General features: G+C 48.6%; 3 protein-coding genes across 4 annotated transcripts in view; 2 read left to right on the top strand and 1 right to left on the bottom strand.

Annotated features, from left to right (window-relative positions):
- Positions 1-3,379, top strand: part of LOC135995236 (extracellular calcium-sensing receptor) — a 43,356-nt gene extending 39,977 nt beyond the window's left edge. For both annotated transcript variants that reach the window (XM_065646386.1, XM_065646395.1), the window contains one exon: positions 1,853-3,379. In XM_065646386.1, the coding sequence (XP_065502458.1) occupies positions 1,853-3,303 (1,451 nt within the window). In that variant the 3' untranslated portion in view covers positions 3,304-3,379. The remainder of the gene's footprint in view (positions 1-1,852) is intronic.
- A 4,055-nt stretch (positions 3,380-7,434) lies between these two features.
- Positions 7,435-13,454, top strand: LOC135994791 (cystatin-B-like). The gene is made up of 3 exons (XM_065645655.1): positions 7,435-7,548; positions 11,804-11,905; positions 12,639-13,454. Exons 1-3 carry the CDS (start codon positions 7,483-7,485, stop codon positions 12,765-12,767), a joined length of 297 nt encoding a protein of 98 aa, XP_065501727.1. The 5' UTR covers positions 7,435-7,482; the 3' UTR covers positions 12,768-13,454.
- Positions 13,455-14,768: 1,314 nt separating this feature from the next.
- On the bottom strand, positions 14,769-23,340 carry LOC136001352 (cystatin-A-like). Its single transcript, XM_065655587.1, has 3 exons — positions 23,225-23,340; positions 17,121-17,222; positions 14,769-14,934 (listed from the first exon to the last, which is right to left on the bottom strand). Exons 1-3 carry the CDS (start codon positions 23,294-23,296, stop codon positions 14,806-14,808), a joined length of 303 nt encoding a protein of 100 aa, XP_065511659.1. The 5' UTR covers positions 23,297-23,340; the 3' UTR covers positions 14,769-14,805.
- Positions 23,341-23,713: the final 373 nt, after the last annotated feature.

Below are 23,713 nucleotides of genomic sequence, written 5' to 3'. Positions count from 1 at the left end.
TTTCACATGATTTTGGGAGCTAGAACTGGTGTGCTAGTGAAATTTGTGGGGCTGCAGGGGCAACTGCCTTCTGATTCCACAGTTTCCTGCTGCAATTTCAGCTGACAGTAATGCTCTTTCTTTCCTGAGCTTGCCAGTTTTATAGGCATAGAGAGCAATTTTATTACCAGTCTCATCCAGCTGAGACAGTGATGCTACTGAAAGAGACGATCTGTCGGGTCCTCTCCCAGCTGTTTGCTGCCACCCTTTGTCTGGGAGCAGTGCTGGCACTCAGGGCATCATAGAGTGAGTTGGATCAGGCCTCTGGTCTTCCTAAAAACAAACTCTTGGCAAGCTGAGTTTCCAGCCAGAACGAGAAGCTGTCTGACCTCTACTGCTAACACAAAGGAGGGAGCAGGAATGACCAGCCTTGGGGAATGAGGGAGATCTGCTTTGCTCCCTTCAGTGGCAGCATAGTCTCTAAGTCACCACAAGACAACAGGGAAAGCACATCTTTAGGATGCAGAGCTGAAGAGCTGCTCCTGTCTCTGCTAGAGGTGGTTGAGCTCTCGGCTATGTGAAGTTGACTCTGCCTTGCCCACAGTTTGCCATAGGCCTCCAGCTAAAAGGCACAAAGAAAAATAAAAACGATTGGCTGGATGGATGAAAATTGAAATGACATGGTGATGGAGTTTTTCACATGAACAGCTTAGGTGAGGCAACCAGTCATTATGGAAGCAGTATCATATCAGGTCATGCATGCTCCCCCCAAACCACCCCTCCAGAACAAGAGAGCTTGAAATCCTGTGCCCTTGCTAGCTGGGCATTCCTGGATTTCTCATTAGCATCAAGCTCTGCTCTGGGAGCTATGCTCTGAGTGTCTGTCCATGCTCAGGTGCAAAGCCCAGAGGGAGGTTGCTGCTAAGGAGGTTTCTGAATGTGTGTTCCCAGCCCACTGCAGCCCATTGCTATCCACTGGGATCCTGAAGGCTGAGGTAGGTCGTGACTTCCAACTCACTGCTCCCAACCCCTTTCCACTGCCATCAAGGGAGTCATGACCGTCTGCATGGGTGCACAAGACCCTTTTGGGTTGAAGAAGAAGAGCAGAAGCAGCAGGTCTTCACCTTTTGATCCCAGCAGCCATTGGAGACATATGTTGCTAACCCAATAGGCACAACTAGTGTCATGTTGAGGAAAGAGATGGAGGCATCAATTTTTCCTTTCTAAGTATCAGCAGGTTTCTTTGCTGTGTGTGGGGAGAGTGATATCATTAAGACACATCTTCTGATGTTCCAGCATGAAATGAAAGAGCGATGGGAGTCAAGGGCATTGCCTACCTTCAGGGAAGAGCAATTTAAACATTTGTGAGACTCGCCTCTGTGGAATATGAAATAGGCTCTCAAAGCACTTAAGGAGGCAAGCACGTTTTTAATTTTCTCTGTAATAGAGACAGGCAGAATGTTTCAAATGATGATAAAAGTGTGAGAAGGATAAATACAGACAGAAGTAGATTATAAAAATGAAGGAACAAGAAAGAGAGAGGGACAGAGCCAGTATAACAGCTGATAGCAATCAAAGTTTGCAAAGTGTTGCCAGGAAATGGATTCCAAGAACATGAGTACAGGGGCAGGACTTTTTTTAAACTGTAACTGAGTGTGCTTTGTGTTTTGCTATATAAGCCCATGGGAGGCTGGTTCCTTCAGTGTAAAACACTCTGAGACACCAACATATGATTCTGGGAACCTGCAGACACCTGAAGGGAACACCCTGTGTATTTAAGGTGAAGGCTGGTGCACAGCTGCCATATACATCATTCCACATTTCAGCCTCTCATTCTGAAAAACGCTCCCTCTCCCTATCACTTCTTTTTCAGACGCAAGTGCCTGTGACAAGTGTCCTGAGGATTACTGGTCCAATGAGAACCACACATCCTGCATCCCCAAGCAGATAGAGTTTCTGTCCTGGACTGAGCCCTTTGGAATTGCTCTGACTCTCTTTGCTGTGCTGGGAATTTTCCTGACCTCTTTTGTCCTGGGAGTCTTCACCAAATTTCGCAACACGCCCATTGTCAAGGCCACAAACCGGGAGCTGTCCTACCTCCTCCTCTTCTCCTTGCTCTGCTGCTTTTCCAGCTCGCTGTTCTTCATTGGCGAGCCTCAGAACTGGACTTGCCGTCTGCGGCAGCCAGCTTTCGGCATCAGCTTTGTCCTCTGCATCTCCTGCATCCTGGTGAAAACCAACCGTGTCCTGCTTGTCTTTGAGGCAAAGATCCCCACGAGCCTCCACCGAAAGTGGTGGGGCCTCAACCTCCAGTTCCTCCTGGTTTTCTTGTGTACATTCGTGCAGATTGTCATCTGTGTGATTTGGCTTTACACAGCCCCACCATCCAGTTACCGAAACCATGAACTGGAGGATGAGATTATCTTCATCACCTGCCACGAAGGCTCCCTGATGGCCCTCGGCTTTCTCATTGGCTACACCTGCCTCCTGGCGGCCATCTGCTTCTTCTTTGCCTTCAAGTCTCGAAAGCTGCCTGAGAACTTTAATGAGGCCAAGTTTATCACCTTCAGCATGCTGATCTTCTTCATCGTCTGGATCTCCTTCATCCCTGCTTATGCCAGCACGTACGGCAAGTTCGTCTCTGCCGTGGAGGTGATTGCGATACTGGCTGCCAGCTTCGGGCTCCTGGCCTGCATCTTCTTCAACAAAGTCTACATCATCCTCTTCAAGCCCTCCCGCAACACAATCGAGGAGGTGCGCTGCAGCACAGCCGCCCATGCTTTCAAGGTGGCTGCCAGGGCTACGCTGAGACGGAGCAACGTGTCACGCAAGCGTTCCAACAGCCTGGGGGGCTCCACCGGCTCCACACCTTCCTCCTCCATCAGCAGCAAGAGCAACCATGAAGACCCTTTTCCTCTACCAGCCGCCGCCGAGCGGCAGCGCCAGCAGCAGCGTGGCTGCAAGCAGAAAGTCAGCTTCGGGAGCGGCACGGTCACCCTGTCGCTGAGCTTTGAGGAGCCGCAGAAGAACGCCATGGCCAACAGGAACGCCAAGCGCAGGAACTCCCTGGAGGCCCAGAACAGTGACGACAGCCTGATGCGGCACCGGGCCCTGCTTCCCCTGCAGAACAGTGAGCCCCTCAGCGCCGAGCCCGGTTTCCAGGCAGCTTCCAGCCCGGAGAGCAGCTCACAGGAGTCAGTGGTGGGAGACGCCAAAGAAGAGGTACCAAGCGCTGAGGTGGACCCTCCTCTGCTGTCAGCTAACTCCCGAAATTTTATAGGCACTGGAGGTGGCTCTGTCACAGAGAACACGGTACATTCCTAACGAAAGAAGATCATGAGAAGCACATCAGCCCCCCGAGAGGAACTTGCTCACCTCTTGCTTCTGAATGGGAAAGACGACAAAGACACGCTCCTGTGACACAGCCCCACCACACCGTACTGTTAGCGCTGGCAGGGTCTTACTCGTGCCTCCAGAGGAAGGAGTGTGTCTGGAGAGCCTTGGACTGAATTTGTATTTGCTTTATTGAAACCGGGTCATCCCAGAAGGATGAGTGAATATCTCCTCTGGTGGGGCTTAAGCAGAAGTCTGCATGCTGCCTTGCCTCTGTAAGCTTCTCCTGCCAGACTGCAACTCAGCTGACTATGGGAGGCATTAGGCAATCCACTATACTCTGCTTTTACATTTATGTATAATATTCCTCTTTCCCACTATGTATAATATTCCCTCTTTATCCAGTATATGTGATCTGTAACCATGTGCATCAGGACTCTCAGCTCTACAAAAGCAAGGTACACAGTTTCACTTGGGAAAAGTATGGTTGTGGGGAAAATTAAAAAAGCCCCAGCATCCTGCACATGTGTACAGCCGAGGGTGTGAACATGTAAAGTATTTATGTGACAGAGTGCCCTGCTATTTATATTTAGTAATGTCCCAATCTCTCCTTTCTGCCCAGCAGGAAATACTGGACAATACTCTTCATAGACTCCGTTGCACTAGACCAAGCTACTAGGTTGCTACTGGTTTCGTCCAGCTGAGGTAGCTTTCCCTCCAGCCTACCTGCTTTGGTGGAGGGGGAACAGCTTGTAAATCCCCGCCTAGAGAACGCTGCGAGAGCACAATGAGATGTATCTGTGATTATGTCGCTCGTAGTTGTATGCTTAACAGAGTGTTGCTGCTGTAATATTCCACATGGCATACATGGCTAACCCCTTCACACCATAGTCAGTGTTGTGCTTTCCCATATTGATCTGCCTCACACCTGCACAGAGCATTGTGCTGGTCCTGATGACACTGGTGGGCCTGAAACACACCAAATGAAACAAGGTGAAATGCACGAGTTAGGGGTGGAGAAGTAGCCCCAAACGTGGTAACACAATTGCAGGAATGAGTGAGTATCTGAAGTGTGTGTGCTGACAGGCAACAGGAGGAGGAAAACACACAGGCCTGGGCTCTGAGACATGCACACACAAATGGGTAAATTGGATATGTTTTGGCTCCTACAGACCACCTACCAGTTTATTTTCTTCTTGGCCCATCTTGAAGAGAGGGCGCCCAGCACAAGGAGGGCGGACTGTACCTAAAGAAAAACAGTACGGACTTCATCAAAGAAAACAGCAGAACTTCATTATTCTTGACACTTGTTCTGCTCCCCCAAAAGCAAACATAAGTGCTCCTGGCTTTGCAAGGTATTCCCGCTTCTTCTCCATCCATGCTGGAAAGGTTGGAAGTAAGAGAGCCATGAGAAGAGAGATTTATTTCCTGCAGCCTGGTGAGAGAAAAAGTGTCCCTCAACATCCTGGCAGGAGGGGGTACATTGCAGAATTTATTTCTCTCTTCCCAGATCTCATGTGCAAGAACAAGCATCTGGCACGAAGGCGTCAGTACCCTTCCTCATCAAACACAAAGGTAATCCAGACCGCTGCGGAAAGGTAGACGGGCCTGCAGCTTAGTGTGAGCAGAGACGGAATGACTGTGTGGATGCGTTGGGGAAAATGGCACCATTCTTTTGTTACTCTTTTTGCTCGGTTGTTCTTTTGCCAGGGCAGGCAAATAAAACTTACAGGTGACATTGCTACATAAAAACTTGATTTCACCACTTCTACTTGTTACTGATGAGGAAGAGGAGTTTGGGCTTAAGAGAGCACAGTCAAAGTCCATAACCCCAAGGAGCACGCTGGTCAGACAAGTTATTTTAGCCCTTTTCTTGACCTGTTAGATCCAGCTCAGCATGGGCTCAAATTTTAAGTACACCATGGAAGAACCAATCTAACTTTAACTGTAAGGCCTTCAGGTTATAATATTTGATTAAAGCCATGGCACAGCTGGTTAAAAGAAAAAAAAAAAAGGAGTTTGAAAACACAAATCCTTGTGGCCACAATTTTGGAAACCACATTCTACCCCCGGACCCAGTCGGAGTAGCTCATTGCTTCTGAAAAAACAGGTTCCTTCACCAGGCTGCTGAATGTGGCCTCTAGGTTTAGTTTAGGGGAATTAAGGAATTAAGACTCGCGGTCTCCTGAGTCTAAATGCATGAACAGAGATGGGCACTAGATGGCAGAAACGGCTAAAAAAAATAATAATACTTTGCTTATGGCCCACACTTCCAAAAACGGCAGTAGCCAAATAGTTTTAGTGCTAGTGCATTATTCCTACGGGCCCAAACCAGAACAGTAACCCCTGAAGTGAAGCTGACAGCACTGATATCCTAGAAGCGCTTAATGAATGAAACAAAATGACAAAATGACACAGGATACAAACTGAAAACTCTGTGCTAACACATGCAACAAGAGAAACAAAGTCACCATCGGCTGCCTTGTTTGGAGAACAATATTCTCTGGCTATGCACACAGTAGAGAATGTTGACATTTGGGTGGTTTTCATTCTTTGGGCAGTTTTCATTCTTTGGGTGTTTTTTTGTTCTTTACATCTACTTAAAAGGAATGTGTGCCCTGGCACAGGATGAGGCTCCAACAGCTGCCATAGTTTTACAGCGACAGACCAGCTGTGCTCGATTTGCTGGGGAACCCTCACCCACCCCCACTGGACATGTACCCTGAGCTCTGAGCCTGGAGCTCCACGCGCTGTGTGACAGCTGCTGCTGCAGCCTATTCTGGTGATGCACACGCTAGGTACAAGGGAAGCCCAGTGAAAAAGGACCCTCTTCGTTAAAGTGATTTGCAACCAAACCCTTTTTTCCATGCCCAGAGAAGAGTACATGTTCCCATCCTGCCAAGACCAGGACAAGAGGAAGTTTGCTCAGACACCTGTCCAAAAGGCGGTCTGTGTTTCACACAAGACAATACTGACGAAGACAAGTTGGGTAACATCCTTCTTTCGAAAGCTCAAGCCTGCAAACTTCCACTGGCATGTCCCACCAGAAGCTGTCCACATGAACGGCTGTCCCACCCCATCCCCTGTAGCTCAAACCCCTACTGGAAAGCACCTGCCAATGTCGGTGTTTCCCAAACCACCCGGCAGAGAAGCAACAGCAGTGGGGACAGAGGCAAAGAGCATTATCAGCTCCGTGGTGGGATTTCCATTGGCAAACATGGCCCATGGGCAGGGAACCATCCCAGTGAACAGCCCGATACTTCGCCTTCTGCTCACAAAGCCAGCTGAGCTCTGCCGGCCCAAAGCCCCAGCACAACATGTACTTGCTCTCCACGGAGGAGTGAGATGATGATACCAAGGAAAAGAAATCCTTCTTCCCTGGTCTGTTTCACCCTTCCCACCATGCCCCCCTTACCAGTGCAGGAGGTTGGTTCAGTATGGAATACCTGCTGTCCTTAGATGTAGGGCTATATTTACCAAATGTACCAAGGGCTGAAGGAAAGCAGGGGGAGGAAGGTAGGTTTTTGCTGTTGTTTTTCCAAGAAATCTGGGGGTGTGAATTGCAGCGAAGTTTAGCTAAAGACCTGAACGTTCAGAGTGCAGGGGATTTCTCAAAGGCCGGGTGATTCACACAGCTTTTGGTTTGCTGGCTGAGAAACAGCAAAAGCAGCCCAGGAGAGGGAACGATGAACACGGCAAACGAGGGAGTTGTGTACCGGGAAACTTTGCACGTAGGCGACGGCTGCTGGAAAACACGACAGACTGGGAAAGAAAGAAGCTCATGAGAGCCCTGTCCTGACACACGCCTCTCCCAGAGGTGTCACCGCCGAGGACAGGCTGCAGACCTCCCGGGGGTCGCTCTGCCGGCAGCTTTTGTTGCACCTCTTGCTTTCAGCGTCTCTTCCTCCCGCTGGCGACCGCAGCCTGTCCTGGGGCGGGGCGCGCTCTGCCGAGCCCGGACAGGGCTGGTCCCGCCGCGCTGCGCTAAGACTTCCCCGGCCCAGGAGCGTCCCTGGGGACACCGCTGCTCCCGCCCCCCAGCTCGGGAGCCGCAAACGCCGGGATTGAGTCACGCGTGGGGCTCGGCCCCGGTCCCGCCCCGCCGGCAGGCCCGGCCCCGCCTGAGCGGGAGGGCGGAGCGGAGCGGGGCGGAGCGGAGCGGCTGCCATCATGTTGTGCGGGGGCGCCTCGGCGGCCCGGGCCGCCACCCGTGAGACGCAGCAGATCGCGGAGGAGGTGAGGGGGCTGCGCTGCGCCGCGGCCAGCCCGGGAGGGACCCCCGGTCTCCCGGGGCTTCTCCCGCCGGGCTGCTGGCGGTCGGAGCGGCCGGTGTGACCGGACGGCTGGGGCCTCGTCCCGGTGCAGGGGGTGGCGGGGACCCGGGCGTCGGGCCATTGCCCAGCAGCGCTGGAGGCGGAGACGCCTTTCCTCCCCGCTCGGCTCGAAAGCAGGAACAGCGACCGGGAGTGCGGTGAGCGGTTCCTGGCGCCCTCTGCCCGCTTGGCCTCGCCTGGTTTTATTGACCGCAGGCAGGGCAGGCTCGGGATTTTGGGGGGACGTTTGGGGGGATTTCGAGAGCAAGCGTGGGCCGCGTGGAGTGCTCGGGGTCAGCGCCGGTGCTCCGGCCCCGTTCCTGCTGCCGGTGTCTGTCCCAGCTACAAAAGGTGCGGGAGCTTGAGGAAGGAGCTCAGGCGGTTCTTGCAAAGTCTGAATCTTGTAGCCGCTTTTGTTGTTGGTGTTGGAGGACGAAGAAAACGTCTCCGCTGCTTCTGCTATTCCCCCAAGCAGAATTCGGCTCTACACGCTGCCAGCTCCAAACCCTGAAACTACTTCCAGGACAGTTAAATGACAGCCCATGTCAAGGAGCAGCGCGTGCTTTTGCTCTAAAAATGCCGATGTACAACTAAGTTCTTCTTTCAAAGCACGTGGTCCTGTTTCAGTCATGACTGAACTCAAGTTCCTTCTGCTTTTCGGTTTGATCAGCCAGGGTGCGTCAAGCCAGTGCAGAAAGACGAAAGACAAGCTCCCTAGACTGCAGCAGTTACCAAACATGTACAGAGCACCCAAAGGCACAGTCACTGAAATTAAAGTTTAGCTTGTAGAATCTGATGATCTTGCATTCCAAAAAAACCAAAGAGATGTGCATCTCCTCAGCCCTAACCTGAGTCTGCAGTAATGAGTACCCTACTGAGAAGTGCCGAGAGAGTCATAGTAATTGTTTTGACCTGGACAGGTCTACGTGTTGTGTTAAAGATAACGTGAGTATGCAGTTAGTGTTGCATATGGACTGAAAACTAGATTGGTTTTAAATCCCGAATTTCCGTTCTGTGGCGGGCTGTGGTGGTTTCGTAGTCCAAATATAAGATGAAGAGTAAAAACAAAACCCATCTGGAATCAGACATGAAGGGAATTAACGAAAAATCTGGCATTTTCATTTAAATTACCTAAATATTTCAAAGTTTATCCAGCTTGTTTTGACTGCCAGCTTGTATTACTTTATTTAAAATACATAGAGAAACTCAAAACTGAAAGTTGCCTGTGCAGTTATATCTGTATCTGGATACGGACTGTGAAGGAAACATTCGTTTTCTTAAATCAAGGTAGACCTCTAAAATTACCTCGCTTGCTTAAAATCAAATCTTTGCAGAGATTTGTTAGAGCCTGCCAGTTTATTTGCCAGAAATACATTTCCCGTTCCTGCTTTTCCAGTTCTTGCCTCCATTTTACTGCTTTGTAAGAGCGACAGCGATGGCTGAGCATCCGTCAGATTCGTGGACCTGGCGAGTACTGCTGCTTGCCCAGAGCAGGTACAGCGGGAGGCAGAGCAGGACAGCTTCCCTCTGGCAGTGTCTCTGGCTCAGGAGTCCCACAGGAACGGCCTCCCCACAGCCAGGATTTCCACCCAGGCCTGTTCAGTCCTTGGCTTCTCGCTGGCACCTGTGGCAGAGGTCAGTCAGGGTGCCTTTTGAACCATCTGCTTTTCAGTAAGTGCTCTGGGAGTAAGCAAACAGGCCACGCAGAACAACAGAGAACCTTAATGGCATGATGGAATCACAGATTTTTGGGTGGGAAAGGACTGCACCTCTTGCCCAGCACAGGGTCAGCAGCCCCAGGCTGCTTGGGGCTTTGTCCAGTCAGGTCTTGAAAACCCCTGCGGACAGAAACTGCACAAGTTCTCTGGGCAGGCTGCTGTACTGCCAGTGTGGCCTCATGGGAAAAGCTCTTCCTTATACCCAGTCTGAACCTCCAATTTCAATTTAGGACCATTGAGTCTCACTCTTCTGCTCCTCTGTAAAGATCCTGGCTTCTTGTAAGGACTGGAAAGCTTTTATCCAAGCCTTCTCTTCTCCAGGCTGAGCAAGCTAATTTTCTTCCTTTCCTCACAGCACGAGTGCTCCAGCCATGTGACCTCGTGGTGGCCCTCTGCTGAGCTGGCTACAGTTTATTGACATCTTTCTTGTACTGGGGGCCCAAAAGTGGACGCAGTATTCCACATGTGCTCTAACAAGCACAGTAATCGTTTGCCTCTCTCTTCTGGCGAGGCTCCTGCAGATGCAGCCCAGAATGCTGTTACCTTCGTTATCACCAGGGCACAGCGATGGCTCATGTTTGGTGCACCGTCCGCCAGGACCTCCAGATCTAGACTGACACGATGAACTAGTATGGTGGGCAGTACCGGGTCTTTCAGAGAGTATTTCTGGGCTCTCCCTCTCCGTACTGCATCAAGATGCCTATTGTCACGTGCCGCGGTGAGTCGTTGTCACAATAACACCCTGACAAGCTGGCAGCCACGTGTCACCCCACGCTGCCTCCGGTCACGGAGCCCAGTGTTCGGCTTTCTGGTGGAAACACAAAATGTGCTGAGCCAGGGCAATTTGGAGACCTGAGAAACCAACCTTGCACAGCACCTAGGATTGCTAAAGGAGCACAGGACAGCATAGGGTCCGTGGGATACCTATGCCCACCCTCTCCCCTGCTGCTTAAAATTTGTAATAGTAGCTCTAGTGATGGAAACTGAAACCACTCAGGGAGGACGGAATCACTGCACTTTCTGGGGCTGCGCGCTTCCTTGCATCTTCAAATGCAAAGTTGCCGAGTGCGCTTTGATTTCTATAGGGAAAAAAAAACACGTACAAAAGCATCCAAACATCATCATCGTACTTTTGATGTAATGTCCATAGCCTGGAAGAAGTGTAGAGGGTATGACCTCTGAGGGATGATGTACAGTATGGTCACAGCTCTCAGCGACAGGACAATCACCGATCACCTGTCTTGGAAAGGCACCAGAGTTTAGTCCTGCGCCTTCTCAGTGGGAGGACATACCCTGTGGCAGACATTTTCTGTTCCTGCTTCACCTAGAGCACCTGAGCAGTGGCAAACTGGCACTTGTTTTCCTCCAAGGAAGCAGGTGGAGCTCAGGCAGGATAGCAAATATGTTCATTCCCCTTGAATTTAGGAAGAAGGCGAAATCCACCATGTAGCTGGAAAGAGAAAATGACTCACTGCTGGTACTGTTGCACTGGGAGTGGAGGGAGGGCTACCTAATGATGTGGTGCAGGAGGTAAGGCCTGGGTAGACCTGCGCTTGCAGCAAGGACTCCCAAGACTAATTCATATTGCCCTGATAAACAAAGCCTGAAATCTTCTGCTTCCCTGACCAAGAATTTTACCATATAGCCACAAGGTTCTAGAGAGCCAAGTGTGGGAAAGAAGAGCTGCACCTCTGTGAGTTCCTGCTTCCCGCTGAGGTACAGGACAAGTTGTTCTGATTTCTTGAGCACAGGTTTTGCACTCTGGAAAGGGGGATGATAGCTCGGAAGCTTAACGGTGCAATTATTTTTTGGAAAATATTTGCAGTTTGAAAACATTCTAGATTCCAGCAGACGTGCTGGAAGAACTGTCAGATTTGTGTTGTGTTGTAGGCTTGGGTAGTTTGCTCTGAAAGCTTGATTTCTGGATGGCTGTCTGTTCTGTGATGCTGGGTCTGTAACAACTTGTTCTGAATTTGAAAAGGGAGCTAATGCTGAAGATGGGCCTTTTTCTTGTAAGAAGGATAAATGTTAAAAACTTCTCTTTAAAAAGATGTATAGTCTTGTGCATGTGGGTACTGAATCACTTCCCATTTGTTGTTAGATATACAGAACAGAAAGGGAAGCTGAGACATCAATAGAGGAAATAATTTGTCAACATAAACCTTCTAGAATACCCACACAGTTCTCTGTTGGAGGCTCCAGATTCGGTGTCAGTCTATGATGACTGAATCACACCACTCTCTTGGCTTTGCTGCCTCTTTAGATTTCTCGTCTTTCTTGAACACAAAACTTAACATGATTCATTTTGATCTTTTAATCACTTGGAAAAGCAGCAGCTCTGTGTCTGGGAATTCAGCAGTAGTGACCTAAAGGGTGCAAAGGCACCCTTATAGAGTGGGCCTTAAGTCCTAAGTAACTTGAATCTTGCATCAGTCTTAAATACTCTGTTGTTTTGTTAAGGTGAAACCTCAGCTAGAAGAAAAAGAAGGGAAAACCTTTGATGTCTTCACTGCAGTGGAGTTTAAAACTCAGGTGGTTGCTGGAACAAACTACTTCATCAAGGTAGAGGACACTAGGCAATGTTGGTTGGTTGTTTTTAATTAACACGTATAGTTTTTGGAATGGTGGGGTTTTTTTCTTTACTTACCTAGACAGGGGTGCTTATGATTTGGCCTTAATAAGAAAAAAATCTATACATTAAAAAAAAATCCACCCCCCACCTCCCAGCCCACCTCCCTGTATTACATGGAGATGAGAGTACTTCCCTGTGTTCATAATGATTTTTACTTTTCGGTTCTTTTATGAAACTTAGATTTGGGGATAATTACACATCCGTGATGCTGAGCACTAACATTGCATTAAGTGAAGTCCAGGTGTGTGAAGATACAGTGAAGTGTCAAACCCACTGTGATTCTGCCTGTAGTGATGCCACACACAAAACCAAGCACCTGTGATGAAAGCATTGAAGTGCTGCTTGTGCCAGACAAGATTAGAGCATTTTACATGTATTTAATAGATTACTCACTTCTGTGCTGCCCTGGTTCCCTAGATGTACGTTCCCTGTCTCAGGCACAGGGAGCATTAACAAGCATAGAAGGATTAGAGGGTCATAAAGTCATAACTCCACAAAGTCAGAACTCTCAGTCTGGTTTAGAACAAGACCACACCTTCTGAGGTGATGGTTTTTCTTGCCACCTCTCTGCTTCTACCATCCTCAAGACACAGCAGTCTGACCACCCCTCTTGCTGAAGGTTGCTGTTACTCCGTGGAACTCACAGGTTTTTATGTTTTGCAGGTCCATGTTGGCAATGATGAGTTCATGCACCTGCGGGTGTTCAGGAGCCTTCCTCACGAGAACAAGCCGCTGAGTCTCCACAGTTACCAGAGCAGCAAGACTAAGCAGGATGAACTGGCTTTTTTCTAGCAAGCTTCTGTCTTGTGCATTTTCCTGATTGGTTCTGATGTGCATTTTCTATAGGGTGCAAAATGTTGATTCCTGTGCCTACAAAGGAGCAAAGTAAATGTGTTGGGTTTTTTTTAACTTCCCGCTGGAAAACATCAGTTGCTTTTATGCCATTCCATTCCTGTGCAATATCTACATTTTAGAGTCACACGGTTCTCCTTTCACCTACACTAACGCAAATCCAAGTAGCTGCACTGACTTCAGTGCAACATAACTGGAATACTGCGGCTGAGTCCTGTTTGTGGACTTCCCTGGTTTAGAAACTGAAAGGGGAGTGACACTGACATTCTGTATTTGCAGCAAGGAGTGAGAGGAAAACCCAGATCTCTTCTGTGCTATTTTGCAACTGTGAATATATCTGTAGATTTAAATTGTGCTATGTATTTTCTTGGCAAAGACCTGAAGAGAGACCAAAGCCAAAGTGGTTTTGAAAGCAAGAGGAGGATTATTGTCTTTTGAAACAAACATTCCCGTGGTGATCATGTTGATCCTCTTGCAGCAGCAGGATATGATGTCCAGTAGAGGGGGTATGTGTTTAAAACCAGAACTGAACTCAGTTCTCAGTCCTAAGGAAAAGTCCTGGAAAGGAACTTAAGCTGGACAAGCATTTCTGCATTAATAACAATAAACATTTCTCTTGAATCGAAAGGGCATATTTGACTTTGAGTAGTGTTTCACTGTTCTCTTTTCTGGTTTTCAATATTGGTTATGTTGCTCAGATGTTGGGGTTTTTTTTTCCATGAGTGTTTTTCATATTCCTTATAACCTTAGGTTTATTCCAGTCTTTTAGTTAGAAATTAGAAAGGAACACCAAGGAAAATGCAGTCCCTCTGTGCTGCGTGGAGCAGGGCACCTGCTAACAGAGGGCATGGGAAAGGCTGAGGCACTCGATGCTGCCTTTGTCTCAGCCTTTATTGGTAGGACTTGCCTACAGGAATTTGAGGTGCCTAAGATGAGCAGGCAAGTCTGGAGAAAAGAAGACTTTCCTCAGCAGAGCTGGACCAGGCCTGGGGCACACCTAAACCAGACTTAGGCAATGCCATGCGGTGTGAGGGGATGCATCCATGGATGCTGAGGGCCAGTGTCATTGCAAGGCCACACTCAAGGACCTTTGAAAGGTCATGTGCACTGGGGGAGGTTCCCCAGGACTGGAAGCAAGAAAACATCACTTCTATGTTGAAGACGGGCAAGAAGGAGAACCTGGAGCACTACAGGCTCATCAGCGTCACCTCAGTCCCTGGGAAGGCGCTGGAGCAAATGGTTCTGGAAGTCATTTCCACACATATTAAAGACAAAAAGGCAATTGGAAGTAGTCGGCATGGATTTACAAAGGGGAAGTCATGCTTCATCAACCTCATAGCCTGCTATGATTAGATATCCATCCTCTCTCAATTTGCCAAGATGTTTGTTGTTTACTTTGGTAAGGCTTTTGATGCTGTTCTCCATAACACCTCATAGATGAGCTGCTTAAGTGTGTGCCAGAGAAGTGGACTGCAAACTCGCTGAACTGCTGTGCTGAAAGAGTTCAGCAGCACAAGGTCCAGCCAGAGATCAGCGACCAGTGGTGTAGACTGTAGAATTGGCAAGCAGCTTTGAGAGGAGAGAGCATGGTGACCTTACCTGTGTGTTACTGGGCTTATTGTTGCAGGTGTGCTCTGTGGGAGTGTGTAACCAGCATTGCTTAGAAGGAGCATGTTCTGTCTCCTGAATATTAAGGGGTCTTAAATGCTTTTTCTCATAGCAGCCCAGAGAGTTCTCACGCAGACCCCCACCAAACAGGGAAAAATTGGAGACCCTAAGTCTGGCTTATTATAGCACTTCTTCTGCCTTGAATAGTATTTCAGAGCCCACTTGAGTTTTAGCCAGGCAGCAGACCTAGACATGACATGCAGTAGATGAACAAATAGCTTTCAAAACTTATTTTATTTTTGCGCATTTACTGACACAGGCAGAAACCACACACATCTTGCAGAAGTGAGGCACCATTCCTCATTGTCTCTCAGAAGTAGGTCAGAGGATCATCTCTGGTTTTCCCGGTCTGAAAACTGACAAGGCTGGGACAGTCGTTCTCAGCAGGGAGGCCCTGAAACACCCTTAAGTGGACATAGTTGTCATCAGAATCTTGGACCTAGAAACCAAAACAGTGGGAAAGTGAGGATCATGGGTGAAGCAGGTTCAAACAACAGGAAGAAGATCTTTGCTCAGGAGCTGAATTTTAGGTTTCTCTCCCCTTTTACTTCAACAGCTCTTAACCCATCTGGATAGTAACTAACTGGTGCTGGAAACTCTATACACCTGTAGAGAACTGTAATAAAAACCTTCAGACTCATGCAAATGGAAAATGGGCAGCACTGCTGGAGTGTGGAAGCACCAGCAGGCACAACAGGAGAAAGGTTTGCAGGGCACCCTATTCAGGTCACAAAGATCCCAGCACATCAGCTGACAGCTTCTCCGGACACTCAGAGTAGGAAACGAGAGACACTGGGTAAATTTTAATGCCTCAGGGCTGGGGCAAGGTGCAGAGACAGTGTCATCTCCCAGAAGGCACAGAAAGATCTAGCCACAGCCAGCACACGGTCCTAAGAAACCTGAAAGCCAGGATCCCTTGTCTGCAGAATTACTGCAAACACATCGGTGCCTGAACAGACAACTTGACACCTCTTGGTGCCTCTCAGAGTAGGGTGAGTGGCTGAAATAAATAATTTTCAAAATAAACTCACCTTCCCCTCCAGCAAGTCCTCCCGCTAAGGCTTGCTACTACAGAGCTGTGCATGATTTCATACATACAGAGCCAAGCACAAGTTTTCTCGCTGTTTGAGGTCTATGGCATTAAGGGAAAGTTTAATGCCTTAGGCTCCAGGAGGTTTTTGCATGCCTTCTGGAGGCTGCACTGTTTCTCTTGGTCTGGATTATATCTCATCTGCAAGTCTGTTGGTAAAATTTAGCAATGTGGAGAATTCAGAAGGATAAAAGAAAACAATCTTGTGACAGAGGTCATTCCAGCTACCGCTAAAGTGAATAACTGCGTCCTGCCACTTGCAAGATTGGGAAAACGAGACCCATCATCAGTTTTCAGTGCTATAAAATGGATTTCTTCCAAGTTCACTAACATGTCAGTCTTTATTTCCGAGTAGTTTGCTCATGAGGCTCAGCATGGACAGCAAACAAGTATCTTATATTGCCTGAGTCAGCAACAGGATGGCACTAAGTGAAGAAATGCAATTAGACGTGACTTCTGGTTTCACTGCAGCCTTCCTGTAAATTGTTACTCTGTATCACTCAGTACCTTGTCCACAAAGCGAAAGCGCATCTCAGAGGAGCCAGGGAAGGATAAACGCCATTTATGTGAGTAAGACTTGCATTAGCCATAGAATACGTACTCGGTCAGTACAATCCCCTGGTGCCCAGAGAGCAGAAATAACTGTTCAAGAGTTGTTTTAGCAGTGTCTGTCCTTCCTGGGATCAACTAAGTATGAGAAACTTAGAGCAAATGCTCATAATGTCTCTGCAGAACTACTAAATCCCAAACCGACTCTTGTCGAGGGAGCACATCCTACCAGGTGTAAGTCTGTGCACATGTGCGGTTCAGATACAGCAATCGCATCCAGTGTTTGCTCTGCTGCCAGAAAGCCAGCCTGCCACTAAGCAGTGCTTTCCGGCCTTCACTCGCAAAATAGGCCCAGCAATTACTTCCACTTTACTTCACAGAAAGCTGCTCAAATCCACGGGTAAGATTTTCTAGGAGAGGATGAACAGCACTATCAGAGGGCTCCAAATTAAGCACTACCTGTTTTTCCTCCACAACAGAAAGGGGGCTTTGGAAGTACAGAAAAACCAGCAGGCAGGCTGCTCCTCTGCAGCACATGACACAGAACCAAAACATCAGCATGCATGCTTGCCTGCAAAACTGGTCAGCCGAGCATGAGATGCTTGCATGAAATTAAAAAATTCACTCTAACTCTCCATCAGATCCTCAGGCTCACCCCCAGTTAATCCTAATAAACACAGTTGGAGGACGCAGAGGCAATAGGAAAGCTCCTTTGCCTTTAAAGGAAACAGGAGAGTAGAGTTATGACTAATTTAAATCATTTGAGCTGATAAGGCAATCTACAGTCTTTGACTGTGATGATCCTAAGAAAGTTATCATTCACATCCGAAGCAGCACAGTGCATGTTTTATAAGTTTCTATGTTCCTGTTGTACAGTAGCGCCAAACAGAGGAATTTTATAAGCATCAGGAGACAGTCCGTAACTCTTTTAGTCACATCAGATGGTCTTCTATGACAAAGCACTCCTTCCTATAATATATACAAACCTTGATAAAGTAGTTTGTCCCAGCAACCACTTGAGTCCTATATGATATGGCTTTAAAGATTTCACATGTCTTGTTTACTCTGCTTTCAAATTGTAGCTTCACCTGTAAAAAGAAAGGGAAGAATGGTTGGCAGGTTCGTATTTAGGCTTTACTTTCACAGCTACCACTGTAATTTTCATCCTTTCAAACGCACACCCTTAATGAAGTAAACCCTGGAGCCCCCAAATAAATAGGCAATCCAAGAGACTCCTGGAGTGCATTGAGGATAACTTCCTAAGCCAGGTAACAGACAGCCCTACCAGGGGAGATGCGACACCGGACCCGATAGTCACTAACGAGAGTGAGCTAATTGGTGACATCAAGACTGGAGGCAGCCAGGGCTGCAGTGATCATTTGCACATGGAGTTCACAGTCTCGAGGGATGTGGAATGGCTGAAGGGTAAAGTCAGGACACTCACTTTTTGGAAAGCCAACTTTCAGCTCTTCAAGGAGCTGGGCAGCAGGACCCCCTGGGAAACTGCCCTCAGGGACAAGGGAGCAGAACGCAGCTGGCAGATCTTCAAGGACGCTTTCCATAGAAAACAAGAGATCTCTTGATCCCCAGGTGTAAGAAATTGGGTAAGGAAGTCAAGAGGTGGCTGAGTTGAGACCTGCTGGTCAAACTAAAGGGCAAGAAGAGAATGCACAGGCAGTGGAAGCAGGGACAGGTATCCCAGAAAGAGTATAGGGACACTGCCCCGCTGTGCAGAGATGGGGTCAGGAAGGCCAAGGCACAGCTGGAGCTGAATTTGGCAAGACACACAAAGGATAACAAGAAGGGCTTCTGCACGTCATCCAGATGAGGAAAGTCAAAGAAAGTGTGTCCCCCCTGATGAGCAAGACTGGCAAACTGGTTAACAATGAACAAGGAGAAGACTGAGGTACTTCTTTGCCTCAGTCTTCATTGGCAAGCTCTCTGCCCACACTTCCCGAGTAGATGAACTGCAAGAAGGGGACTGGGGAACAAAGTCCCTCCCACTGTAAGAGAAGACCAGGTTTGTGACCAGTTGAGGGACCTGAACATACATCCATCTATGGGACCTGGTGAGATGCATCCCAGAGTCCTGAGGGAATTGGCTGATGTAGTGCCAAGCCACTCTCCATGATATTTGAGAAGTCATGGCACTCAGGTGAAGTCCCTGGTGGCTGGAAAAATGGAAATATTGCACCCATTTTTAAAAAGGATGGAAAAGAGGACCCTGGGAACTACCGACTTGTCGGCCTCACCTCTGTGCCTGGAAAGATCATGCGACAGATCCTCCTAGGAGCTGTGCTAAGGCATATGGAAGACAAGGAGGTGATTCAGGACAGCCAGCGTGGCTTCACCAAGGGCAAGTCCCACCTGACCAACCTAGTGGCCTTCCATGGTGGAGTGACTACCTCACTGAACAAAGGAAGGGCTACGGATGTCGTCTATCTGGACTTCTGTAAAGCTTTTGACGTGGTCCCTCACAACATCCTTCCCTCTGTGTTGGAGAGGTATGGATTTGATGGGTGGACTGTTCAGTGGATGAGGAATTGGCAAGATGATTGCATCCAGAGAGTGGTGGTCAAAGGCCCAGTGTCTGGATGGACACTGGTGAAAAGTGGTGTCCCTCAGCGATCCGCACTGGGACCAGTAACTCTTTAACATCATCATCAATGACACAGACAGTGAGACTGAGTACACCCTCAGCAAGTTCACGAATGACGCCAAGCTGAGTGGTGCAGTTGACACGCCTGAGGCACAGGATGCCATCCAAAGGGACCGGGACAAGCTTGAGAAGTGAGCCCATATGATCCTCATGAGGTTCAACGAGGCCAAGTGCAAGGTCCCGCACCTGGATTGAGGCAACCGCTGGTATCAATACAGGCTGGGGGATGAAGGGATTGAGAACAGCCCTGCAGAGAAGGCCTTGGGGGATACTGGTGGATGAAAGACTGGACATGAGCTGGCAATGTGCGCTTGCAGCTCAGAAGGCCGATTGTATCTTGGGCTGCATCAAAAGCAGCATGGCCGGCAGGTTCTGGGAGGGGATTCTGCCCCTCGCCTCCACTCTGGTGAGACCCCACCTGGAGTCCTGTGTCCAGCTCTGGAGCCCTCAGTACAGCAAAGACATGGACCTGTTGGAGAGGGGCCAGAGGAGGCCACAACAATCATCAGAAGGGTGGAACAGCTCTCCTGTGAGGAAAGGCTGAGAGAGTCAGGGTTGTTCAGCCTGGAGAAGAGAAGGTTCCAGGGAGACCTTATTGCAGCCTTTCAGTACTTAAAAGGGGCCGATAAGAAGGATAGGGACAGACTTTTTAGCAGGGCCTCTTGCGACAGGACAAGGGGTAATGGTTTTAAACCAAAGGAGGGGAGATTCAGACTAGACATGAGGAAGACATTTTGTAACATGAGGGTGGTGAAATACTGGCCCAGGTTGCCCAGAGGTGGCAGATGCCCCATCCCTGGAGACATTCCAGGCCAGGCTGGACAGGGCTCTGAGCAACCTGATCTAGTTGAAGATGTCCCTGCCCATTGCAGGGGGGTTGGACTAGATGACCTTTGAAGGTCCCTTCCAACCCAAACTATTGTACGATTCCATGCCGATGGCCCGAGGCAGGGCAGAGGCATCCAGCAGCCCAGCAGAGGAGCGCAGTGTCACTCAGGAGCCTGCTCAGGCAGCCCCTGGGAGGGGCCAGCAGCGTGTCAGGGCTTCTCACCACACACCTGTTCCACAGAAACACACAGAATTACTTGGCTTTCTCAGTATGTACACCTACAGCTGGCTGCCATTCTCAGGGCATTCCTTCCCAGCAGGCGAGGCCCAGAAATTGCCCTAGAAACATCCAGATCCACTATGTCCAGGTAGCCAGAAATGATCATCTTACTCAGGCTCTTCATAAACTCCTACTCTGCTCTTCTTCCCAGCAGCTTCCGTGGGTTTTCTATCCCAGGGGAGCAATAGCAATACTTTTAGCTCGGGAGCTGCTAAATCCAGCAAACCAGGGAAAGTTCAATTTCCAACCTGCTCCAGCAGGCTGGGTCTGAGGGCTCCTAGGATGATCCTAAGCGGCATTTTTTGGTACATATTATTTCTCTCTCAGAACAAAACCAAGCCAGTTCTCTCCCTTTTTACCATCTCTCCCATCCTCTGGCCACTACATCCCCCACTTGTTATTTCTGGACAGAGCCTTCAGTAAAATCAGGCAGGCAGACAGCTCCTTAATCCTCAGATGGAAAAATGTAAGATTCCTAAGCTCTTATCTAGCAGCTCCTTAAACCCAAAACCTTCCTCCATTTTAGGCAACAGCTGCGTAACAAGGAGAATGAATAAATAACATGCCCCAGCTCACTGACTATAGACAAGGCACAGGTATAATCCAAAGAGCAGAACAGATGTTGGGCATCCCAAGGTCTGCAGATGCTCTTCACAACTTCACTCAAATCACATGAATTGCTTCTCTGCTTTACAGAGCATAAAATCCCATAGAATGGCATCATGACAGTTAAGCACTGAGATTTCATCTCGGATGCACACTGCAATAGGGCAGGATCTTTTGATCACCAGCGACACTGCCAAGCATTAAGAACATAGCTCGGTATCTGGCATGCTACAGTGTCCCAGCAGTGTTCAAAGGAGGCCCTTAAGCGATTTCACAGGCTCATTAGTCAAACTTCACAGCCCCCAGCAGGCAGGAGACTTTGCCCTCCCTGTCCTACACATATGAGGCAACAGGAATTACAGGGACACCAAGGTGCTACGAGTCCTGCCCTAGGGTCTCTTCTCCACAGCTGAGGGAATTTATCACTGCAAGTGCTTCTCCTTCAACCACTTGTGCCAGCACAAGAGGAACAGGAGCACTGCTCCCGAGTAATTCAGTCGGTGCCTCACAAACAGTTTCAGATAATCCTTTTCTCTTTCTGTTCTGCCGTAAATTATCTCCCCTCTGATTAACCTGTTATCACATACTCCGTGCATGCGTGCTCAACTCTGGCAACCCCAACCGTGATTGACCAATACAGCCGTACAGTGGAAGAAGGCTCAGAGGAGCTGGGCAAGGGCGATGTGCCCACGAATCTCAGAAAATAATGCAGGGTGTGACAGACCACAGCTTCTGCAAAGCAGCTGACATTAGCTCAACACAATGCAGACCAGAGGGTGCTTGTTTTAGATAAACAGCTCTGTCAGTTGAGTGGAGTGACTGAGGGTGTCACTCCCTGAGTTCATTTAAAGAACGGTGAACACTGCCCTAAGTGAGCCAGGTCAGCATGGGGACAATGAATACGTGGCTCCGCCCAACACGCAGTACAAAAAGTCAACAACAAACAAAAGAATTTGGAAGACAATAGTGGGCTTGAGCTAGCCTCAGCACATGTTCTCCCTCCTGGTGGCTGAGAACGCCCAGCATCATGACAGTGAGCATATTCTAAAGAACAGTGATGGAGATCATATCTGTATGGTGATTGAAGTGTATTTTGCAATTGCTTTATTTTGCTAAGAGGAACCTAAATCAGAAACCTCATGTAACACCAAATATCTTCAAATAAGTCTGATATTAAACATTATACCCTCCATGTGTGGAATATCTAAAAGAACCTGGTCAGAGAATACTGGACTCTGGCATCAGCCTACGCAGCCCCTTTACAGATCTCTCCTGGTGGCACAGCCCAGCTCACCTTAGTCTGGTTTTATCATTGCCTGGTCTCAGCCTGCAAGCTCACGGGAGACGCGGATTGGTACTTGTCCTGGTTTTGGCTGGGATAGAGTTAATTTTCTACCCAGTAGCTGGTACATGGTGCTGTGTTTTGGATTTAGTATGAGAACAGCATTGACAATACACTGATGTTTTAGCTGTTCTTAAGTAGCCAAGGACTTTTCAGCTCCTATGCCAGGTGCACAAGAAGCTGAGAGGGCACACAGCCAGGACAGGTGACCCAAGCTGCCCAAAGGGACATTTGACACTATATGACGTCATGCTCAGCATATAGTTTGGGCAAAGCTGGCTGGAGGAACTGCTGCTTGGGGACAGACTAAGCATCAACCACCAGCTGGCGAGCAATTGCATTGTCCATCACTCATCTTGTATATTCTTTTATCTTTGGGGTTTTTTTCTCTTCTGCTGCCTTAGTAAACTCAACCTCAACTCAATTGCAAACCAGGGGGTTTACTTTTTTTCCCTCTTTCTCCCTCCCATCCTACTGCAGGGAAGGGGGAAGCAAGTGGCTGCATGGTGCTTAGTTGCCAGCTGGGGATAAACCATGCCAGTGCTGGTGCAAACTCTGTCCTCTGTGGCGCAGCAAAGGAGGGACATGGGAACCCTGCACACACAGGAGTGTGCAGCAGTATTGGCCAACATGTTCAGCCCCACGACTTCCTATTTTTGTTTCCTCAAGGAGGGTTTAAGTTCAGCTTTCTGCAGTTGCCAAAGCGGGTAGAGCCCATCTTTCAGAGCTGGGAGGGTGAAGGGGATTAGTCGGGTGGGTAAGAACACAAGATGGGAGACACAAAAGCAGCTTTCCCATGCCATGGTGTCCCCCTCTGGCTTCTCGGGATGCACTTTATACCCTTGGAAGAGCTGCTGCACTGCAGGGCTCTAGAGGATCTGCAGAGGTGCTGTTTACAGAGCTACTTCCAGAACAGGAAGTGATTTACCCATAGCCTTGTGCTGTATATATCTTGTTTTAGTGCCTACTACCACATGGTTTGTACTATCCATGTCCTTCAGTGAGGAATTAATTCTACCAGGTACAATCTTCTCCCTTCCAATACACCACCTTTAATTTCAAACAAGCAGCCTCAATGCTGGCATAGTAGAGTTGCCCTTCCAGCTGCACCCAAATGTTAACTGGAGGTGGCCCGTTATGGTCATGGACAAGGATGAGACAGAGAAGTGCCTTGTCTCAGTCTTACCGGCACACTGCCTATGCAGAATGCTGAGAAATACTGGCTGGCAATCAAGGGGATTCCCATTTTCCGCACAAGCTTCTTCAGTTTAAACACTGGTTCAAAATCACCACCTGGTCTCCCAGCCTTTGCACAAGCTTCAAGACTCGACCCTTTGCACACAGAGACTTTATCTTTAGATAGGCTGCAACTCACCTTGTCAACAATTTCCTGCACTTCGGGAGTAGCAGGCTCGGTCTCAGATAAGCCCCCAAGAGTCGGCGACATAGTGGCAGGTAACTGCTCTGAAGTGATGGTGGTTCTGAAGAGGGAAGTTCAGCGCAGTCTGAGCAGAGTCACCAGACATCTCGTATATATACATATACATGTGTCATGGAATCATGTGACTTGTAACATGTGGAACCTACCATTACTGAACTAGAGAATGAGAAAAACAGGGAAAACGGGGAAAAACTATGTAAAGCACTGAAAGTAATACTAAATGTATGAAGCACTTTAAAAAATCTTAAGCGTATATAGTAAATCTGAAGTGTATATAGTCTTCATGCTAATAAGAAAAGCCAGCAACAGCCTCCAGCCACCCACAAGTTTGGGCTGAAACCAGAACCTCTTGCTTCTCCACCCATGTGCAGATGACTAGTCTGTGTGTTAAGGAAGGGGATCAAAATCACACCCAGTGTTTCC

The sequence above is a fragment of the Caloenas nicobarica genome, chromosome 1 (genome assembly GCF_036013445.1).
Source record: "Caloenas nicobarica isolate bCalNic1 chromosome 1, bCalNic1.hap1, whole genome shotgun sequence".
Lineage (NCBI taxonomy): Eukaryota > Metazoa > Chordata > Aves > Columbiformes > Columbidae > Caloenas > Caloenas nicobarica.
This window is presented reverse-complemented; position numbering and strand designations above follow the sequence as displayed.